Here is a 20,269-nt window from a genome sequence, read left to right as displayed (position 1 = left end):
GGGCCTGGGCCTGGGGCAGGGCCTGAGTATGGAACTGGGCCTGGGCCTGGGGCAGGGTCTGAGTAGGGAACTGGGCCTGGGGCTCGGCCTGGGCCTGAGTATGGAACTGGGCCTGGGCCTGGGGCTGGGCCTGAGTATGAACTGGGTCTGGGCCTGGGGCTGGGCCTGAGTATGGAACTGCAACTGAGCCTGGGACCGGGCCTTATTAATGGGACTGGGACTGGGTTCTGATCTTTATTCCAGTTTGGCCTTGGGTCTCGGTCTGGGCCTGGGTCAGCCTGGGACCCTCAGTTTCCCCTTCAAGCTCTGAGTCCTCATCAACGGTCACCCACCCACTCAACTCATTTTCAAGGTAATTGAGGCGAAAGTTGATCTTTCTGACACTGGACTCGAGCTCCGCGATCAGACGAGCAAATCTGGTTTGCATTGAGTCCAGGGCAGTCTCCAGCCTCTCCACGTTCCTCGCCAAGTCCCCCTTCTCCAATTCAGTATGGGCTACAGCCTCATCCAACATCCCGATCTTCAGCAGCATGCCACGGCCCTTTGCTTCCAGGACATCTCTGGCCTCTGGAAAATCCATCAGCACCTCGGAGAGATCATCCTTCCCAAGGGCAAACAAATCTGAGTATCCAACACTCCGAATATTCGCCGTCCTCCGGTTTCCAGATTTACTGCCTTCAAAGTCGAACAAGACAAAATATAAAATAAGCAAACCAAGCATGAACTTGACCCACTGTGAGTCTCCTGAATGGTCAAGAGAGACAAGGGCCCCCTCAGTATAGATCCTCCAAAGGTCCAGAACTCCCTCAGTACTGACCCTCCGACAGTGTAGCACTCCCTCGGTACTGACCCTCCGACAGTGCAGCAATCCCTCAGTACTGACCCTCCAACAGTGCAGCACTCCCTCAGTACTGACCCTCTGACAGTGCAGCACTCCCTCAGTACTGACCCTCCGACAGTGCAGCAGTCCCTCAGTACTGACCCTCTGACAGTGCAGCTCTCCCTCAGTACTGACCCACTGGCAGTGCAGCACTCCCTCAGTACTGACCCTCCGACAGTGCAGCACTCCCTCAGTACTGACCCTCCGACAGTGCAGCACTCCCTCAGTACTGACCCTCTGACAGTGCAGCACTCCCTCAGCACTGATCCTCTGACAGGGCAACACTCCCTCAGTATTGACCCTGTGACAGTGCAGCTCCCTTAGTAGAGGATAAGTACCGAGGGGCTGCTACACTGTTGGAGGGTCAGTACTGAGGGAGCTGCACTGTCAGAGGGTCAGTACTGAGGGAGTGCTGCACTGTCAGAGGGTCAGTACTAAGGGAGCGGCACGGTCAGAGGGTCAGTACTGAGGGAGTGCTGCACTGTCAGAGGGTCAGTACTAAGGGAGCTGCACTGTCAGAGGGTTAGTACTAAGAGAGTGCTGCATTGTCAGAAGGTCAGTACTAACCCTCCGACAGTGCTGCTCCCTCAGTACTGACCCTCTGACAGTGCGGCAATCCCTCAGTACTTATCCTCCAACAGTGCAGCACTCCCTCAGTACTGGCCGTCAGATAGTGCAGCACTTGCTCAGTACTGACCCTCTGACAGTGCAGCATTCCCTCAGTACTGACCTTCCGACAGCGCAGCACTCTTTCAGTACTGACCCTCAGAAGGTGCAGCACTCCCTCAGTACTCCCCTTCAACATCGTGGCATTCACTCAATACTGACCCTCTAACAGTGCAGCCCTCCCTCAGTACTGACCCTCTGACAGTGCAGCATTCCCTCAGTACTGACCCTCAGATATTGCAGCCCTCCCTCAGTACTGACCCTCTGACAATGCAGTGCTCCCTCAGTACTGAGCCTCTGACAGTGCAGCATTCCCTCAGTACTGACCCTCTGACAGTGCAGCACTCTCTCAGTAGAGACCCTCTGACAGTGCGGCACTCCCTCAATACTGACCCTCCGACAGTGCGGCACTTTCTCAATACTGACTCTCTGACAGTGCGGCACTCCCTCAGCACTGATCCTCTGACAGTGCAGAACTCCCTCAGTACTGACCATCTGACAGTGCAGCATTCCCTCAGTACTAACCCTCTGGCAGTGCAGCACTCCCTCAGTACTGGCCCTCTGACAGTGCAGTGCTCCCTCAGTACTGACCCTCTGACAGTGCTGCACTCCCTCAGTACTGACCCTCTGACAGTGCTGCACTCCCCCAGTACTGACCCTCTGACAGTGCGGCACTCCCTCAGTACTGACCCTCTGACAGTGCTGCACTCCCCCAGTACTGATCCTCTGACAGTGCAGCACTCCCCCAGTACTGACCCTCCGACAGTGCAGCACTCCCTCAGTACTGACCCTCTGACAGTGCAGCACTCCCTCAGTACTGACCCTCTGACAGTGCAGCGCTCCCTCAGTACTGACCCTCTGACAGTGCAGCACTCCCTCAGTACTGACCCTCTGACAGTGCAGCACTCCCTCAATACTGACCCTCTGACAGTGCAGAACTCCCTCAGTATTGACCCTCTGACAGTGCGGCACTCCCTCAGTACTGCCCCTCTGACAGTGCAGCACTCCCTCAGTACTGACCCTCTGACAGTGCAGCATTTCGTCAGTACTGACCCTCTGACAGTGCAGCACTCCCTCAGTACTGACCCTCTGACAGTGCAGCACTCCCTCAGTACTGACCCTCTGACAGTGCTGCACTCCCTCAGTACTGACCCTGCTACAGTGCAGCACTCCCTCAGTACTGACCCTCTGACAGTGCAGCACTCCCTCAGTATTGACCCTCTGACAGTGCGGCACTCCCTCAGTACTGCCCCTCTGACAGTGCAGCACTCCCCCAGTACTGATCGTCTGGCAGTGCTGCACTCCCTCAGTACTGACCCTCTGACAGTGCGGCACTCCCTCAGTATTGACCCTCTGACAGTGCAGCATTCCCTCAGTACTGACCCTCTGACAGTGCAGCACTCTCTCAGTAGAGACCCTCTGACAGTGCGGCACTCCCTCAATACTGACCCTCCGACAGTGTGGCACTTTCTCAATACTGACTCTCTGACAGTGCGGCACTCCCTCAGCACTGATCCTCTGACAGTGCAGAACTCCCTCAGTACTGACCATCTGACAGTGCAGCATTCCCTCAGTACTAACCCTCTGGCAGTGCAGCACTCCCTCAGTACTGGCCCTCTGACAGTGCAGTGCTCCCTCAGTACTGACCCTCTGACAGTGCTGCACTCCCTCAGTACTGACCCTCTGACAGTGCTGCACTCCCCCAGTACTGACCCTCTGACAGTGCGGCACTCCCTCAGTACTGACCCTCTGACAGTGCTGCACTCCCCCAGTACTGATCCTCTGACAGTGCAGCACTCCCCCAGTACTGACCCTCCGACAGTGCAGCACTCCCTCAGTACTGACCCTCTGACAGTGCAGCACTCCCTCAGTACTGACCCTCTGACAGTGCAGCGCTCCCTCAGTACTGACCCTCTGACAGTGCAGCACTCCCTCAGTACTGACCCTCTGACAGTGCAGCACTCCCTCAATACTGACCCTCTGACAGTGCAGAACTCCCTCAGTATTGACCCTCTGACAGTGCGGCACTCCCTCAGTACTGCCCCTCTGACAGTGCAGCACTCCCTCAGTACTGACCCTCTGACAGTGCAGCATTTCGTCAGTACTGACCCTCTGACAGTGCAGCACTCCCTCAGTACTGACCCTCTGACAGTGCAGCACTCCCTCAGTACTGACCCTCTGACAGTGCTGCACTCCCTCAGTACTGACCCTGCTACAGTGCAGCACTCCCTCAGTACTGACCCTCTGACAGTGCAGCACTCCCTCAGTATTGACCCTCTGACAGTGCGGCACTCCCTCAGTACTGCCCCTCTGACAGTGCAGCACTCCCCCAGTACTGATCGTCTGGCAGTGCTGCACTCCCTCAGTACTGACCCTCTGACAGTGCGGCACTCCCTCAGTATTGACCCTCTGACAGTGCAGCACTCCCTCAGTACTGACCCTCTGACAGTGCAGCACTCCCTCAGTACTGACCCTCTGACAGTGCAGTATTTCGTCAGTACTGACCCTCTGACAGTGCAGCACTCCCTCAGTACTGACCCTCTGACAGTGCAGCACTCCCTCAGTACTGACCCTCTGACAGTGCTGCACTCCCTCAGTACTGACCCTATGACAGTGCAGCACTCCCTCAGTACTGACCCTCTGACAGTGCAGCACTCCCTCAGTATTGACCCTCTGACAGTGCGGCACTCCCTCAGTACTGCCCCTCTGACAGTGCAGCACTCCCCCAGTACTGATCGTCTGGCAGTGCTGCACTCCCTCAGTACTGACCCTCTGACAGTGCGGCACTCCCTCAGTATTGACCCTCTGACAGTGCAGCACTCCCTCAGTATTGACCCTCTGACAGTGCAGCACTCCCTCAGTACTGACCCTCTGACAGTGCAGCACTCCCTCAGTACTGACCCTCTGACAGTGCAGCATTTCGTCAGTACTGACCCTCTGACAGTGCAGCACTCCCTCAGTACTGACCCTCTGACAGTGCAGCACTCCCTCAGTACTGACCCTCCAACAGTGCTGCACTCCCTCAGTACTGACCCTGTGACAGTGCAGCACTCCCTCAGTACTGATCGTCTGGCAGTGCTGCACTCCCCCAGTACTGACCCTCTGACAGTGCTGCACTCCCCCAGTACTGACCCTCTGACAGTGCAGCACTCCCCCAGTACTGACCCTCCGACAGTGCAGCACTCTCTCAGTACTGACCCTCTGACAGTGCAGCACTCCCTCAGTACTGACCCTCTAACAGTGCAGCGCTCCCTCAGTACTGACCCTCTGACAGTGCAGCACTCCCTCAGTACTGACCCTCTGACAGTGCAGCACTCCCTCAGTACTGACCCTCTGACAGTGCAGCACTCCCTCAGTACTGACCCTCTGACAGTGCAGCACTCCCTCAGTACTGACCCTCTGACAGTGCAGCACTCCCTCAGTACTGACCCTCTGACAGTGCAGCACTCCCTCAGTACTGACCCTCTGACAGTGCAGCACTCCCTCAGTACTGACCCTCTGACAGTGCAGCACTCCCTCAGTACTGACCCTCTGACAGTGCAGCACTCCCTCAGTACTGACCCTCTGACAGTGCAGCACTCCCTCAGTACTGACCCTCTGACAGTGCAGCACTCCCTCAGTACTGACCCTCTGACAGTGCAGCACTCCCTCAGTACTGACCCTCTGACAGTGCAGCACTCCCTCAATACTGACCCTCTGACAGTGCAGCACTCCCTCAGTATTGACCCTCTGACAGTGCGGCACTCCCTCAGTACTGACCCTGTGACAGTGCAGCACTCCCTCAGTACTGACCCTCTGACAGTGCAGCACTCCCTCAGTACTGACCCTCTGACAGTGCAGCACTCCCTCAGTATTGACCCTCTGACAGTGCAGCACTCCCTCAGTACTGACCCTCTGACAGTGCTGCACTCCCCCAGTACTCCACTGGAATTGATAGATTCTGTTCTCAATGTTCCCAGGGCAGGAATGTCAGTAACCAACAGACAGAGATGCGAGAACACCCCACCCCCCCCGAAACAACTGGCACTTGAGAAGAATTATTTTTACACATTGAGTTGCTGTGACCTGGAACAAGGTGTCTGAAAGGATGGTAGTTTTCAAAAGGGAATTGGATAAATACTTGAATGAGAAAAAGTTTACTGGAGGCCGTGGGACTAATTGGATGGAGCTTTAACATCGCTGGCACTAGCTACAAACATACGAACATACGAATTAGGAGCAGGAGTGGGCCAGTTGACCCTTGAGCCTGCTCCACCATTCAATAAGATCATTGGCTCATTGATTGTAAGCTCAATTGTACATTTCTCTCTACCCCCATTACCCTTTCGCTCCCTTGCCTCCCAAGAATCTATCTAACTCTGCCTTAAAAATATTCAGAGACTCTGCTTCCAGCACCTTTTGTGGAAGAGATTTCCAAAGACTCACAACCCTCTGAGCACTGGAGTGCAACTTTGAACAGGAGTGCTGAGAGTTTGGTGAGTGAGGGAGTTTGGTGAGGAGGGGAATGAGGGGCTTCTTTTACCTTTTCACCCTACACGAATTGTTTCTTACTCTACTACAAGGATAGACCTTTGGTGAGTATCTGGTATGTGGTTAAGGTCTATTGTTGGGAAATAGAGACAGTTTAAGTAAGATATATTTGTGTTTCTGGGCTTTAGGAAGGACAGGAACCTGGAAAAGATCCTGTTAAGTGAAGTTAAGAGTGAGGGGCAGAGAAAAGCTCCAAGCTTCAAGCTTAAAGCTCCAAGCTGCATGAAGCAGGGTCAACGCGAGATAAAGGCTTGTGAGAAGTCAGAAGGTCCAAAGAGATGGATGAAGGTCTGTAACTCTTTGCTATGGCCATGTGAAGCAGTGGTGTACTGTTGACAGCTGAGTCCGAGAGACAGAGTGTGTGGAAGACAGCTTGAACGCATGTGGTGACCCAGGGGAGAGGAATCTCAGGAGGAGAGTTTGAAACATTGGGGGTGAACCCTTGCAGAAGGCGTCTGAGAGAAAACGTCAGTTTGAGAGAAAATTCCAAAGCGAGTTCTTGGAAAGTGGAGATTGGAAACCCTTGTGTGAAAGACGGAGTTCAGTGAGACTGGGGGGAGCTGAGGAGGGATCCATAGCATCTGGTTAAGGTGGCATCTGTCATTGGTTTCAGAGTGTGGTGTGTCTGACCACAGGTCACCTATTAGTTTACATGGACTGTGTACTTACTGTGAACATTAGAGTATAAGGCAACTTTTGTAACTTGTGTTATCCTTACAAATCTGTATATATCTGTAAAGGTATAGTTGTGGGTGATGAAGTATTGTAATATAGTTCACCTTTTCTTGTTTAATAAATGTTTTATTCTTTTGTTAAAAGTTCATCAGCTGACTCCTGTGACTCTGTTCAGTAGCCACTCTCCACATATATAAACAAACAAATAAAAGTTAGGATCCATCAAGCTGGATTCCACTCAGGGATCTGGCTTGTCCATGGATGGCCTCAGCTGGGAACGTAACAAAGTGGGGGCTATTGCGGGATTAGAAACATGGACAGTGGATGATTGGATGCGGAATAATAACTGGTCTGGGATTATCGTAATAAGTTGGGATCTCTTGTGGGGTTGGAAATCCTTGAACATTGGTGGGATATCTGTGAATCCTTTTAACGAATATGTGGAGGTACAGAGGTACTGGACGTAGGAATTGGAGTTGCTGTGAGGTACATTAAACGGGTTGGAATTTGAAAAGGCTTTGGAGGTTACTAAGACTTCTTACAGATGGAAAATGTAAACCTGACTGGTTTACAGAAATAAAGTAAGAGAAAGCTAATGGATTTGGTGGATAATCTGGAGTTAGGATTACCTGAAGGGGTGAGGAAAGCAAATATAGTTGGGATAATAGCACAGAATTTAAACTGAAAGGGAAATAGAGAGATCGCGTTCTCCAGCAGGTGAGTCAGTTGGCTTGACTAAAATTCAGTTGCAAATGAAAAAATTTGAAATAGAGGAAAAGGAAAGAGAAAGAGAAGGAAAGAGAATTGGGAATGAAAAGGCTGGAGGCAGAAGGAAAAAGAAAAGGAAAAAGAGTATTTCAAAGAGAATTGGAAATGTGAAAACTCGACTTCCAGAGGGAGAGGTTATCAATGGAGGAAAGAGGGAAGGAATTAGAAAGGGAATACCGGCTTTAAAAGCCTGGCCTTAAAAAAGAGGCCTCAGGTGCTGAGGAAGATTCTGAGGATGAAAAAACCTTCAACTCAAAACCCAGTGGTGAGGTGTTTAAGTTTGTGCAAGCCTTTCCAAAGTTTGAGGAAAGGGATGTAGAGGAGTTCTTTATTTCATCTGAAAAGGTGGCTAAGCAAATGAAGCGGCTGAAAGAAATCTGGACATTACTCTTACAGAGTAGGTTGGTAGGTAGAGCTCACGCTGTTTATGCTTTGCTGTTGGAAGAGGTATCGGTGGATTATGATGCAGTGAAAAGGCTATTCTGAGTGCATATAAGTTAGTCCCTGAGGCAAGCAAGCAGAAATTTCAGAATATAAGGAAACAGCCTGAGCAGATCTATATTGAACTTGAGAGGGTAAAGCAATGTAATTTTGACCATTGGATACGGGCATTAAAGGTAGACACAATGTATGAAGCCCTTAGGGAAATAATTCTCTTGGAAGAATTTAAAGATTCACTTCCTCCTATAGATAGAAGCCATGTTGAAGATCAGAGGGTTAAAACAGCTGGACAGGCAGCAGAGAAGGCTGGCGATTATGAACTGGTCCATAAATCTAAACCCCTTTTCCATCATTCCCATAAACCCGAGAAGGATAGAAGGTGGGAAGGTGAAAGGAAGGCAAGTAGTCAGGGAAGAGAAGGGACAGATGGGAATTCCCCAGAAATCAACCTCAGTAAAGCACAGAACAAAAGCAACCAAAGTGCCTGCAGAATTGAAAATGAAGAATTGTCAACAGAAAGGGCTGAAAATACAAAATGACTCTCCCAGGTCAATGGCCAGAGACACTGCTTATCACCTGCTTGCTGGTTAAATACAGAAAATACAGCAGTTGGAATCCAGGGAGGTGGACAGTTTGCAAATGACCATCCAAAACCTGCAAAGGAGTGGAATGATACAGTTCATGGGTTACGTCAAAAAATTGAAGGGTTAGAATGAGCTATGAAACTCCACAGGGAGAAAATAGTTGACATTGCTCAAAAAATACCGGAAAAGATCTGTTTAAAATGGGATTGGGAGAAGCAACAAGATTGTAAAAGGTTTAAAGATGAAACCAAGCAGGAATACGAAATGTTTTTATGTGAACTTAAAAAGCATCTCAACAACATCCTTGAAATGGCAAAAAGAGACTTTGACCAGAGAAGAAATGAGATGTTCACTTACAAACATGCAATTCTGTCTATGTTAAATCGAAATGAGAATTTACCACATTTGGGTTCAGAAAATGAGCTTGAAGATGGAATTACACCTTGCAGCAAATGAAAAGGATGATTGGGCCATGGACTTAAATGAAACATTCTTTGCTGAGTTAAAGACTGAGAATAGGAGGAAAAAGAATCATAAAAGTTGAGTTATGCTAATACTATGATGTGCAAACTCTGCTAATCTTATTACATTTATTGACTCTGTTTAAGAACATTTTTATAGTTGTAATAACGTGTAATTGTGAAATGAGATGGAAAATGTATTTGTATAGTGTGTAATAAGATATTGTTAGAGGTTTATGGTGTTAAATTTGTGTGAGGCAGATGTTAAGGCCATTGTAAAGGAGCATTTACAGTTGTGAAACGTTTTATTGTTCCAGAGGGTCTGGTGTTAGGTCATAGAAACAGTTCAAGTGAGTTATATTGGTATTTGTGCATCTTAGGAATGTGTTTTAGCTTTAAAGTTTAAATTTGATTTATATTTCAGTATTTGTGAGTTAAGAAAAGGTCCAGTTGAGTTTTATTTCACTTTAAAAGGTGAAATCTGGGATCTAGTTTCATTTTCGGGGGAGACAGCAGGTCGAAAGCTATTTATATACCTACATTTCTAATGAGTTTTACGATTTTTTGGGAGAAGTTAAACAAACACAAGAGTAGAAAAAACTGTGCTGTTGCCTAGCAACAGGGGTCTAGAGAGATATTTCTCACACACACATACACACATACACACACACATGCAAAAAACAGCAGTTTGAGTGCAGTTGGGAGAAGGTGCCAGGACAGGCAGGATATGAAAAGGGACAGATAGCAGGTTCCAAACTAAAGAAGAAAGTCTCAAAATCCAGGAGATTGGAACAGGAGAAAGTCCCAAGCAGACCTTGTAGTCAAAAGAAGGACAGGAACCTGGAAAAGGTCCTGTTAAGTGAAGTTAAGAGTGAGGGGCAGAGAAAGGTTCCAAGCTTCAAGCTTAAAGGGAGAAAGCTACAGGAAGCAGATTTAAAATGAGAACGGCTTGTGAGAAGTCAGAAGGTCCAAAGAGATGGCTGAAGGCCTGTAAATCTTTACTATGTCCATGTGAAGCAGTGGTGTACTGTTGACGGCTGAGTCAGTGAGAGAGAGTGTGTGTAAGACAGTTTGAATACATGTGGTGACCCAGGGGAGAGGAACATCAGAAGGAGAGTTTGAAATCCTGGAGGCGAACCCTTTTGAAGGCGTCTGAGAGAAAGCTTCAGTTTGGGAGAAAATCCCAAAGTGAGTTCTTGGAAAATGGAGATTGGAAGCCCTCGTGTGAAAGATGGAGCTCGGTGAGACTGGTGGGCTCACGGTGAGACAAACATCTGGGAGGAGCTGAGGAGGGATTCAGAGCATCTGTTTGGAGCGGCATCTGTCACTTGGTTTCAGAGTGTGTTGTGTCTGACCACAGGGTGCCATAGATTTACATGGACTGTGTACTTACTATGTACATTAGAGTATAAGATAGCTTTTGTAACTTGTGTTATCCTTACAAATCTGTATATATCTGTAAAGGTATAGTTGTGGGTGAAGGAGTATTGTAATATAGTTCATCCTTTCTTGTTTAATAAATGTTTTATTCTGTTGTTAAAAGTTCATCAGCTGACTCCTGTGACTCTGTTCAGTAGCTACTCTCCACGTATGTAAACAAACAAATAAAGTTAGGATCTGTCAAGCTGGGTTCCACCCTGGGATCGGGACTGTCCGAGGGTGACCTCAGCTGGGGTTCATAATGCTGTTCTATTCCTGAGGTTTAAAATAGTATCCAAACTGGCAGTAAGGTTAATAAATATATAAAAAAGGAGAAAAATTAATTGAATAAAACAATTAAGTAGTTCATTAATTCACATTAAGGATGGCAGGACAAGCTTTGTGTTATAGTTGCAGCATGTGGGAATTTCCTGGGAACCAGTGTGATCCAGGGAAAACACATCTGCTGTGAGTGTTTGCGGCTCAAGGAGCTTTGGCTCAGGGTCATTGAGCTGGAGGCCGAGCTGCAGACACTGTGAGGGAGGGGGGAAAGTTACCTGGGTGTTTTGTACCTGGAGGCGGTCACACTGCTTAGTATAGGGTCTTCTGATTTGGTCAGTGGTCAGGGACAGGTGGGTGTGACTGAGGGTGAGGCAGGAAAGGGGACCCAGAGGGCAGGAGTGCCTTGCAATTGTCCGACAGGTTTGATATTCTCTCAGCTTGTTTGAATAAGAGTCGGGGCTGCAGGGTGGATGACCTAACTGACCATGGCACCGTGGCACAGGAAGCCATTCAAGTGGGTGGGGAGCAAAAAGGAATGTAGTGGCAGTAGGGGGACAGTATAGTGAGACTCTCATTCTCTGCAGCAAAGAATGAGAGTCCTGACGGCTATGTTGCCTGCTCGGTGCCAGGGTCTGTTAAGGGCTGGAGAGGAACTTGGACTGGAAGGGGGAGGATGCAGTCATCATGGTCCATGTAGGTACCAACGACATAGGCAGGACAAGGAAAAAGGTTCTGAATAGTCAAATAAAGAGCTAGACACTACATTAAGAAGCAAAGCCTCAAAGGTAATAATCTTTGGATTATTACCTGAGCCACGTGCAAATTGGCACAGGACAAATCAGATTAGAGAAATGAAAGTGTGGCTCAAAGACTGGTGTGGGAGAAGTGGGTTCCAGTTTGTGGGGCACTGGCACCAGTACCGGGGAAAGTGGGATCTGTACCGTTGGGACGGTCTACACCTGAACCGTGCTGGGGCTGGTGTCCTCGCGAGCTAGGGAAGTAGAGAGGGTTTTAAACTGAATAGTGGGGGCAAAGGATCAAATTTGGGAAGATGTGGTGAACCAAAGAGTAGAGACAAGGCAACAGAGACAGGTATTAATATGGGAAATGATAAACAGGCTGTGACAGGAAGGGACAGAGATTACAAATCTAAGAGTAAATCAGCAGATAAGGCCAGAGGTTACAAAATAATAAAAGGATAAATCTAGGTTCTGTATCTGAATGCACTTGGCATTCGAAACAAAGCAGATGAACTGATGGTACAAATGGAAATAAATAGGTACAATCTGATAGCTATTACAGAGACATGGCTACAGGATGGGATAGATTGGGACCTGAATGTTGAAGGATACATGATATTTAGGAAGGACAGGGAGTGAGGAAAAGGTGGATTTGTGATGGTATTAACACAATAGAAAGGGGTGACCTAGGTTCAGGAACCCAGGATGTAGAAGCAGTTTGGATAAAGATGAAAAATGATAAAGGCAAGAAGCAACTTGTGGGAGCGGTATACATGCCCTCTAACAGTAACCACATGGTAGGACAGAGTATAAAGGAAGAAATAATTGGAGCTTCTCAGAAAGGTACAGTGATAATCATGGGTAATTTTAATCTACTTACAGACTGGAAAAATCAGATGGGCAAAGGTAGCCTATGTGAGAAGTTCATGGAATGTTTTCAGAATAGTTTTTAGAACTGCACGTTCTGGAGCCAACCAGGGTGCAGGCTGTACTAGACCTGGTATTGTGCAACAAGATAGAATTAATTAATAACCTCAGAGTGAAGGCAGCCCTTGGTGGCAGTGATCATAATATGATTGAATTTTACATTCACTTTGAGGAAGAGAAGGGTGGGTCCAAGACTAGTATTTTAAACTTAAATAAAGGCAATTATGAGGTCATGGAAGCAGAACTAGATAATGTGAATTTGCAAATTAGGTTAAAATAGATCAATAGAGATGCAGTGGCAGACATTTAAAGGGATATTTCAGAATACACAAAATAGATACATTCCAACGAGACAGAAAAATTCCAAGGGGAGGGCCCACCATCCGTAGTTAACTAAAAAAAGTTAGAGAGAGCATCAAATTTAAATAAAAAGCATATAATTGTGCAAAGGTGGACAGGTCAGATGATTGGACAGAATATAAAAAACAGAAAAGAATAACCAAAAGATTAATAAGGAGAGAAAAATTAGATTACAAGAGAAAGCTAGAAATATAAAGACAGATTGTAAGATTTTCTGTCGGTATTTAAAAAAAGAAAAGGGTTAACAAAGTGAGTGTTGGTCCTATGGAAGGTGAGTCTGGGGAATTAATAATGGAAAATAAGGTGATAACAGATGAATTGAACAGATATTTTGCATCAGTCTTCACTATAGAGGATATAAGTAACATCCCAGAAACAGCTGTAAATCAGGAAATGGAAGGGAGGGAGGAACTCAAGAAAATTACAATCAGCAGAGAAGTGGTACTGAGTAAATTGTTGGAGCTGTGGGACTGACAAGTTCCCGTTTCCTGATGGACTTCATCCTAGGGGCTTGAAAGAAGTGGCTAGTGAGATAGTTAATGCGTTGTTTTTAATTTTGTAAAACTCTCTAGATTTGGGGAAGGTTCCATTAGATTGGAAAATAGTGAATGTAACTCCATTATTCAAAAAGGGAGAGAGACAGAAGCTCAATAGTCCACATGGGCTTTCTCTATATTATTCTATAATATTCAGTACTTTGGAGTGGGCCTTGAATACATGACATTGTGACTCAGGAAGGTGGGAGACAGGTTCTGCAGAGTGTTACCTGCAATGTTGAGGATGCTGATTTCTCCGAAATAGTTCCCAACCTCAAGGATGGCCAACTGTGTCACCCCATCACCAGCGACCACTGCGAGACGACCGTCCTGTATGATGTACATCTCCCTGCCTACGTCACCCTTACGACACACATAATCTCCAGGGCTGAAGACGTGTGGCTGCAGTTTCAGCACCAGCTGCTTCAAGAAGCCAAGCTCGCAGGATTGGAAAAGCTGGACCTTCCTCAGGGTCTGGAGATGGACACTGACCGCCACCTCAGCTCGCAGACTGTCCGGGAGCATCTGCAGGATCTCCCTCTCATTGGTCATCTTCTTGTAGAGGCGCAGGTGTTGTGACCATTTGGCCACTCGTTCATGCAGCTTTGGGTCCACACGCTGAGACCTGAGGTAGTCATTCAGCAGCTGGTGGTCAGGGAAGACACTGCGAACTGCCTTGTCCAGGTTGGATACAATGGATTCCATGTTCCCCACAATACTCGCAAAAACCAGTACAGCAATTAGGATATCTGCCATCACAAACAAGTATTCTTCCTCTCGGACAGGGGCTGGAGTGTTCCCAATGGTGCTGAGGATCAAGGTGGAGTAGTAGAAACTGTAGAGATACTGGCGGCCTAAACGTGCATTGTCGGGGTCCGAAATATTGGGGTACACCCAAGGGTCTCGTCCAAACCCAATGTGTCTGGATAGGGTGAAGTAGGCACATGCATTCCAATGAATGCTGACCACCATAAAGACCATGATACAGATCACCCGGAAAGCATTGGGGTAAGAAGCCCGTGTCTCCAGGCGATGGAGAAATTCAGAGAGACAGTGCACCTGGAGCAGCCTGTTGAATCTGATGGCTGGGCTCTGGATACTGAAGTGGATGTAGAGAAGGTCAGTGGGCACGAGAGAGAGCAGGTCCAGCTTGAAGCCGGCACTCTGAGCGTATTTTCCAGCAATGTGCCAGCGATCTGTAACCAGTACTCCCTGTTCCAGATACCCTGCACAAGAGGAATTGCAGACTCACTCCAACACTGAGCAAAGTGAACATACATCTGATCATGCGACTATACAAACATACAAATTAGGAGCAGGAGTAGGCCATTCGGCCCCCTCGAGCCTGTTCCAGCATCCAATAATATCATGGCTGATCTGATTGTGTCCTCAACTCCACATTCCCACCTACCCCCAAACGTGAACATATATATAAACCTTTAAAACACCACCCTCAGCTTCATCCCAAATGCTTCCTGACATCATCCACCCTTTGTAAACTTCAGCTCATCCAAAGCTCTGCTACCCCATATCCTAACGCGCACCAAGTCACGTTTACCCATCACCCCTGTGCTCACTGACCTACTTTAGCCATAAATTAAGCAATCTTGATTTTAAAAATCTCATCCTTGTTTTAAAATCCCTCCATGGCCTCACCCACACCTCCCCCCACCATCTCTGTAATCTCTTCCAATCCTAGAATCCTCTGAGATCTCGCTGATTACCTAATTCTGGTCTCCTGTGCATCATTAATTTTAATTGTTCCACCATTGGCTGTTATGGGCTCGAAGACTCCAATCTTTCTAGTGTAGTGTCTTTACGGAACTGAATGTAACATGGCTGTCAGCAGGGAGTCCATCACAGCAAGCCAGATAGGACATGCAGTAATGATTGCATCTCAAAACCCAAACATCCTCCTTTTCTTAACAAACAAAGACAAATTTGCATGCGCCATCATGTGTAACTGTGAGTTACCCAAGTTACCCACTATATAACAACTGTTCTCATGCATTAACAAACTGTTCATTATTCTAGTCAGTCGCTGCACATGCATCGCACACATAGTTGTTAAATCATGCAGGGATTTTAATTGTATGCATGTGTGTTGTCATTGGCTGTTTGTCTGGCTGATGTTTCCTGTCTGGGGAACGTTATTCCCATGGCATCTTTGTTGCTGCAGTAGTTATTGCTGTTGTTCCATTTCTGTTGTTGGGGACCAGTGGATCCCTGGGAGTGATGGTCATTCTGTACTCTGTTCAGCTGGTAAGATCCTATCTTCCTGATTGGCTGCCTGCGGTGAAGGAACAGCTTTTCGAGTTCCTTGTAGATGCCTGCGGGTGCACCAGTATCTTTGGTTCTTCACTTCCACCGTGTACGATCGAGTGACAACTGCTCTACGAATGTCCCAAGTTGCCCCTTGGGTTGAATCCTGTTGACAGTTTTGAAGGTTTGTACCCTGACTGGCTCTCCAATGTTTAACTCTGGCAATTGTTTGACAGTCTTGTCAGAATCAAATTCGGCTTTCTGCCTTTTCATCTTGATTTTTTTCACTCATGCCTGTTACTATTCCAGCTTCAGTAGCTTTCTTTGCTATTGGAATAGTAGTTTGTATGTGGCGTGACATTAGTCTTTGGACTGGACTACTTTCCATGCCTTTAGTCAGTGTGTTTATCCATTCGGGGATTGTTCTGTATACATCTGCGCTTGATTTGTTCGATTTCTTGATGATTCCTTTCAAGGTTTTCACTGCCGCCTCTGCCTTTCTATTCAACTGGGAATAGTGCGGAGGTGATGCAAGATGTTGAATTTCCTGTTATAATCCCAACTGATGTTACTACTGGACAATGCAAATCCCAGGGTGGAACCTAGCCTGATAGATCCTAAGTTTTATTTTTTGTTTAGACACATGGAGAGTGGCTACTGAACAGAGTCACAGGAGTCGGCTGATGAACTTTTAACAAAAGAATAAAACATTTATTAAACAAGAAAAGATGAACTATATTACAATACTCCTTCTCCCACAGCTAAACCTTTACAGATATATACAGATTTGTAAGGATAACACAAGTTACTAAAGCTATCTTATACTCTAACATTCAGAGTCCATGTCAACCAATAGGCGACCTGTGGTCAGACGCACCACACTCTGAAACCAAGTGACAGATACCACCCCAGACAGATGCTATGTATCCCTCCTCAACTCCCCCCAGACGCTTGTCACACTGTGAGCCAACCAGTCTCACTCAACTCCGTCCTTCACATGAGAGTTTCCAATTTTCACTCTTGAGGAACTCGCATTGTAATCTTCTTCCAAACAACACTTTCTCTTGGGCGCCTTCCACAAGGGTCCATCTCCAGGTTTCGAACTCTCCTTCCGATGTTCTTCTCCCCTGGATTACCATGTGCATTCAAACTTCCTTCCAAACACTCTCTCTTAAATGCTCAGCTGTGCCAACAGAACATCACGGCTTCACCTGCCCGTAGTAAAGAGTTAAAGATCTTCAGCTGTCTGCTTGGACCTTCTGGCTTCTCGCGAGCTGTGTTTGCTTTAAGTCTGCGTCCTGCAGCTTTCCTCTCTTTAAGCTTGAAGCTTGGAGCCTTCTTCTCTGCTCCTCACTTTCACTTCCACAGAACAGGGCCTTTTCCAGATTCCTGTCCTTTCACTAGACTGCCCTCTCAGGACATTTCCTGTTCCACTCCCCTGGATTTGGGGACTTTCTTCTTTGGTTTCTGGAACCTGCTCCTGCAGTTTCTTCTCCTGTGCCCAGCTTGACCTGACAATTGGCTTCAACTTTAGTTTGGGTCTTGCTATCCATCCTTCTGCTGTCCAGTCTCTCTGGAATCCTGGCTTCAACTGAACTGAAACTCCTTTTCTAGTTTTCTCTGTCTCCGTGGGGCCTCTGGTTGCTAGGCAACAGCACCGCGTTTTTTAACTTTGTTTTAATTCTCTAAACCACTACCCCCTTGATAACACGGCTCTCTATTTCAAAGGTCATAAAACTCATTAGAAATGCAGGTACACAAACATAGCCTTAGACCTTCGGTCTCCATTTGAAAATGAAACTAGATCCCAGGTTTCACCTTTTAACCCACAAATACAGAAAAACAAATTAACTTAAACTTAAAGATATAGCTTATTTCTAACATCTCCAAATACACATATGACTTACTTTGAGCTATCTCTATTTCCTAACATTCCCAATCCTTTCTGAAGTGACTGAATCCTTTGCTCATGTACTGAGGACCATTGCCACTTATCACAATGTGTGGAATGTTGTAAAGACTGAACTATGCTGTCATCATCAAAGTCAGCTGGTCTAACACCAAGTAGTCAGAATAGTGGGCCACAGTGACAAGATAATCAGTTCCTGCTATAGTGAAGAGGTCTACTCGCAGCTTCACCCATGGGATGGGTCATTCTGGGATGTTATGCATCATCAGTGACTCTCCAGCTTCTTTAGCTTGGTACTCGTTACAAGCACCGCACTGGCCGATGTGGTCTTTAATTTCATTGCTCATATTTGTCCAGTAAAGCACTTCTCTCATCTTTCTCTTGTCTTGATTCAGTTCCTCGATGGCTTGCATGGATGTGCTTCAGCATCTCTCCTCTCATCTCCTTAGGGAATGATGACTCTATTCCCTTTGTACAAGCTGCCATCTTGGGCAGTCAGTTCGTCTTGGTGTGCCCAATAGGCTCTGTGACCACTGGTGTGTCCTTGATGCTCTCAGGCCATCCTTTCATCATTACTTCTTGTAGCGCTTGGAGAGTTGTATCTTGTGTAGTTTGCTTGATTTGCACAAGATGCTTGTCTGTCAGATTCAATGTCTCTGCTGGGTTGATGACTTCCAGATCATGTCGAGCTGCTGTTTCATGTTGAATCTGGAAGATTTCACATTCTGTTGTAGCATCCTCAACTTTCCTCATGGGGAGTGTTGCTCTCGATAGCATGTCAGTCATGTGCATCTGTTTCCCTTGCTTGTATGTCACGTCAGGTGATATCTTCATCAAGATGGAGAGTGACGTAGTTGATTCTGAGACTCAGACCCTGAATCTTAATAAAGGAAACTACGATGGTATGTGGTGCGAGTTGGCTATGATGGATTGGGAAACGTTACTTAAAGGGATGGCCGTGGATAGGCAATGGCAAACATTCAAAGAGCGCATGGGTGAACTGCAACAATTGTTTATTCCTGTCTGGCGCAAAACTAAAACAGGAAAAGTGGCCAAACAAGGGAAGCTTACAAGGGAAATTAGAGATAGTATTAGATCCAAGGAAGAGGCATACAAATTGGCAGTTTGCAGTGGCTTCCACTCCAGGAGGATCACTGACTGCCTCATCCTGTCTGTGTTGATAATCTTCTGGGGCTGTGGAAATGTCAAACGTCTTGTGCAACTCTCTGTATCTCCTGAATGGCGTCCAGAATATCGTTAGAAAGCTGCTGTTTTCATCCAGCTTCACTTGTCAGTAACCATCCTTCACATCTAGGGTCAGAAAGATCTTTGCCTTAGCAAGTTGCAGCAAAGTTCCTCTGATGATTGGCACGGGGCAGTGAGATCTCTTCAGAGTTTTATTTAGATCCTTTGGGTTGAAGCATATTCACAGCTTCCCTGGTTGTTTCACAGTTACCAGGCTGCTAATCCAGTCTGGGGGAGTTGTCACTTTCTTGATTCCTCCCTTCTTTTCCAGCTCTTCTATCTTGTTTTTTAGGCTGGATGTGAGGGCAGCTGGAACTCTTCATGGCAGATGCTGAATTGGTTTCGCATTCTCATCTACTTCGAGATGATATCCACCAGGAAGATGTCCCAACTCTGGAAACAACATATTTGTGCTCCTCTAGGATCTGTTCAGCAGACAGTGGATTTGTGAGCTGTGACACCTTGTAAATCTCTGTTGGCACGTTCAGAGTTACCAGTCCCAGATTTATACTTGTTCCGGTGGAGATGAGCGGCTGTTGTGTACTGTCTATGATCTGGAACTCTTAAGGGCAGAAATCTGAGCTGAGCGCCCGACCCACTCGAGTGTAAAATGATGCGCAATGATGTTGGGCGAGCGTCCCGACGTCACCACACACTCGCACGATGTTTTGTTCAGCGGGCAAGTGCGGGGATTGACAGCGGGCGAGTGTGGGGATTGGCAGCGGGCGAGTGTGGGGTTGGCAGCGGGCGAGTGTGGGGATTGGCAGCGGGCGAGTGTGGGGATTGGCAGCAGGCGAGTGTGGGGGTTGGCAGCGGGCGAGTGCGGGGGTTGGCAGTGGGCGAGTGTGGGGGTTGGCAGCGGGCGAGTGTGGGGATTGGCAGTGGGCGAGTGTGGGGGTTGGCAGCAGGCGAGTGTGGGTGTTGGCAGCGGGCGAGTGTGGGGGTTGGCAGCGGGCGAGTGTGGGGGTTGGCAGCAGGCGAGTGTAGAGGTTGGCAGCGGACGAGTGTGGGGATTGGCAGCGGGCGAGTGTGGGGGTTGGCAGCGGGCGAGTGTGGGGGTTGGCAGCGGACGAGTGTGGGGGTTGGCAGCGGGCGAGTGTGGGGGTTGGCAGCGGGCGAGTGTGGGGGTTGGCAGCGGGCGAGTGTGGGGGTTGGCAGTGGGCGAGTGCGGGGGTTGGCAGCGGGCGAGTGCGGGGGTTGGCAGCGGGCGAGTGCGGGGGTTGGCAGAGGGCGAGTGTGGGGATTGGCAGCGGGCGAGTGTGGGGGTTGGCAGCGGGCGAGTGTGGGGGTTGGCAGCGGGCGAGTGTGGGGATTGGCAGCGGGCGAGTGTGGGGGTTGGCAGCGGGCGAGTGTGGGGTTTGGTAGCGGGCGAGTGTGGGGGTTGGCAGCGGGCGAGTGTGGGGGTTGGCAGCGGGCGAGTGTGGGGGTTGGCAGCGGGCTCACCGATAATTAACAGGCCGAGCAAGGCCATTAACATTATAATTGAATGTAATTTTTCGCTGCCCATCTAACCTTATGGTTGGCGGGCAGGTGAGAATGCCAAGTGGCCTTTGGATTTTTTAGGAAACCTCATCCACAGATGAG

The 20,269-nt window shown here is 48.0% G+C and overlaps 1 protein-coding gene across 1 annotated transcript in view; it reads right to left on the bottom strand.

Annotated features, from left to right (window-relative positions):
- Window positions 1–205: 205 nt before the first annotated feature.
- The window catches only part of cnga4 (cyclic nucleotide gated channel subunit alpha 4), a 103,819-nt gene continuing 83,755 nt past the window's right edge, over window positions 206–20,269 (bottom strand). The window contains exons 4-5 of the mRNA XM_078546100.1: window positions 13,500–14,495; window positions 206–675 (exon numbers count right to left, since the gene is read on the bottom strand). Coding sequence (XP_078402226.1) covers window positions 206–675; window positions 13,500–14,495 — 1,466 coding nt within the window. The remainder of the gene's footprint in view (window positions 676–13,499; window positions 14,496–20,269) is intronic.

This window comes from Cetorhinus maximus, chromosome 7 (genome assembly GCF_964194155.1).
Source record: "Cetorhinus maximus chromosome 7, sCetMax3.hap1.1, whole genome shotgun sequence".
In the NCBI taxonomy this organism is placed as follows: Eukaryota; Metazoa; Chordata; class Chondrichthyes; order Lamniformes; family Cetorhinidae; genus Cetorhinus; species Cetorhinus maximus.
Note: the sequence above shows the minus strand (reverse complement) of the source record. Positions and strands in the feature narration are given on the sequence as shown.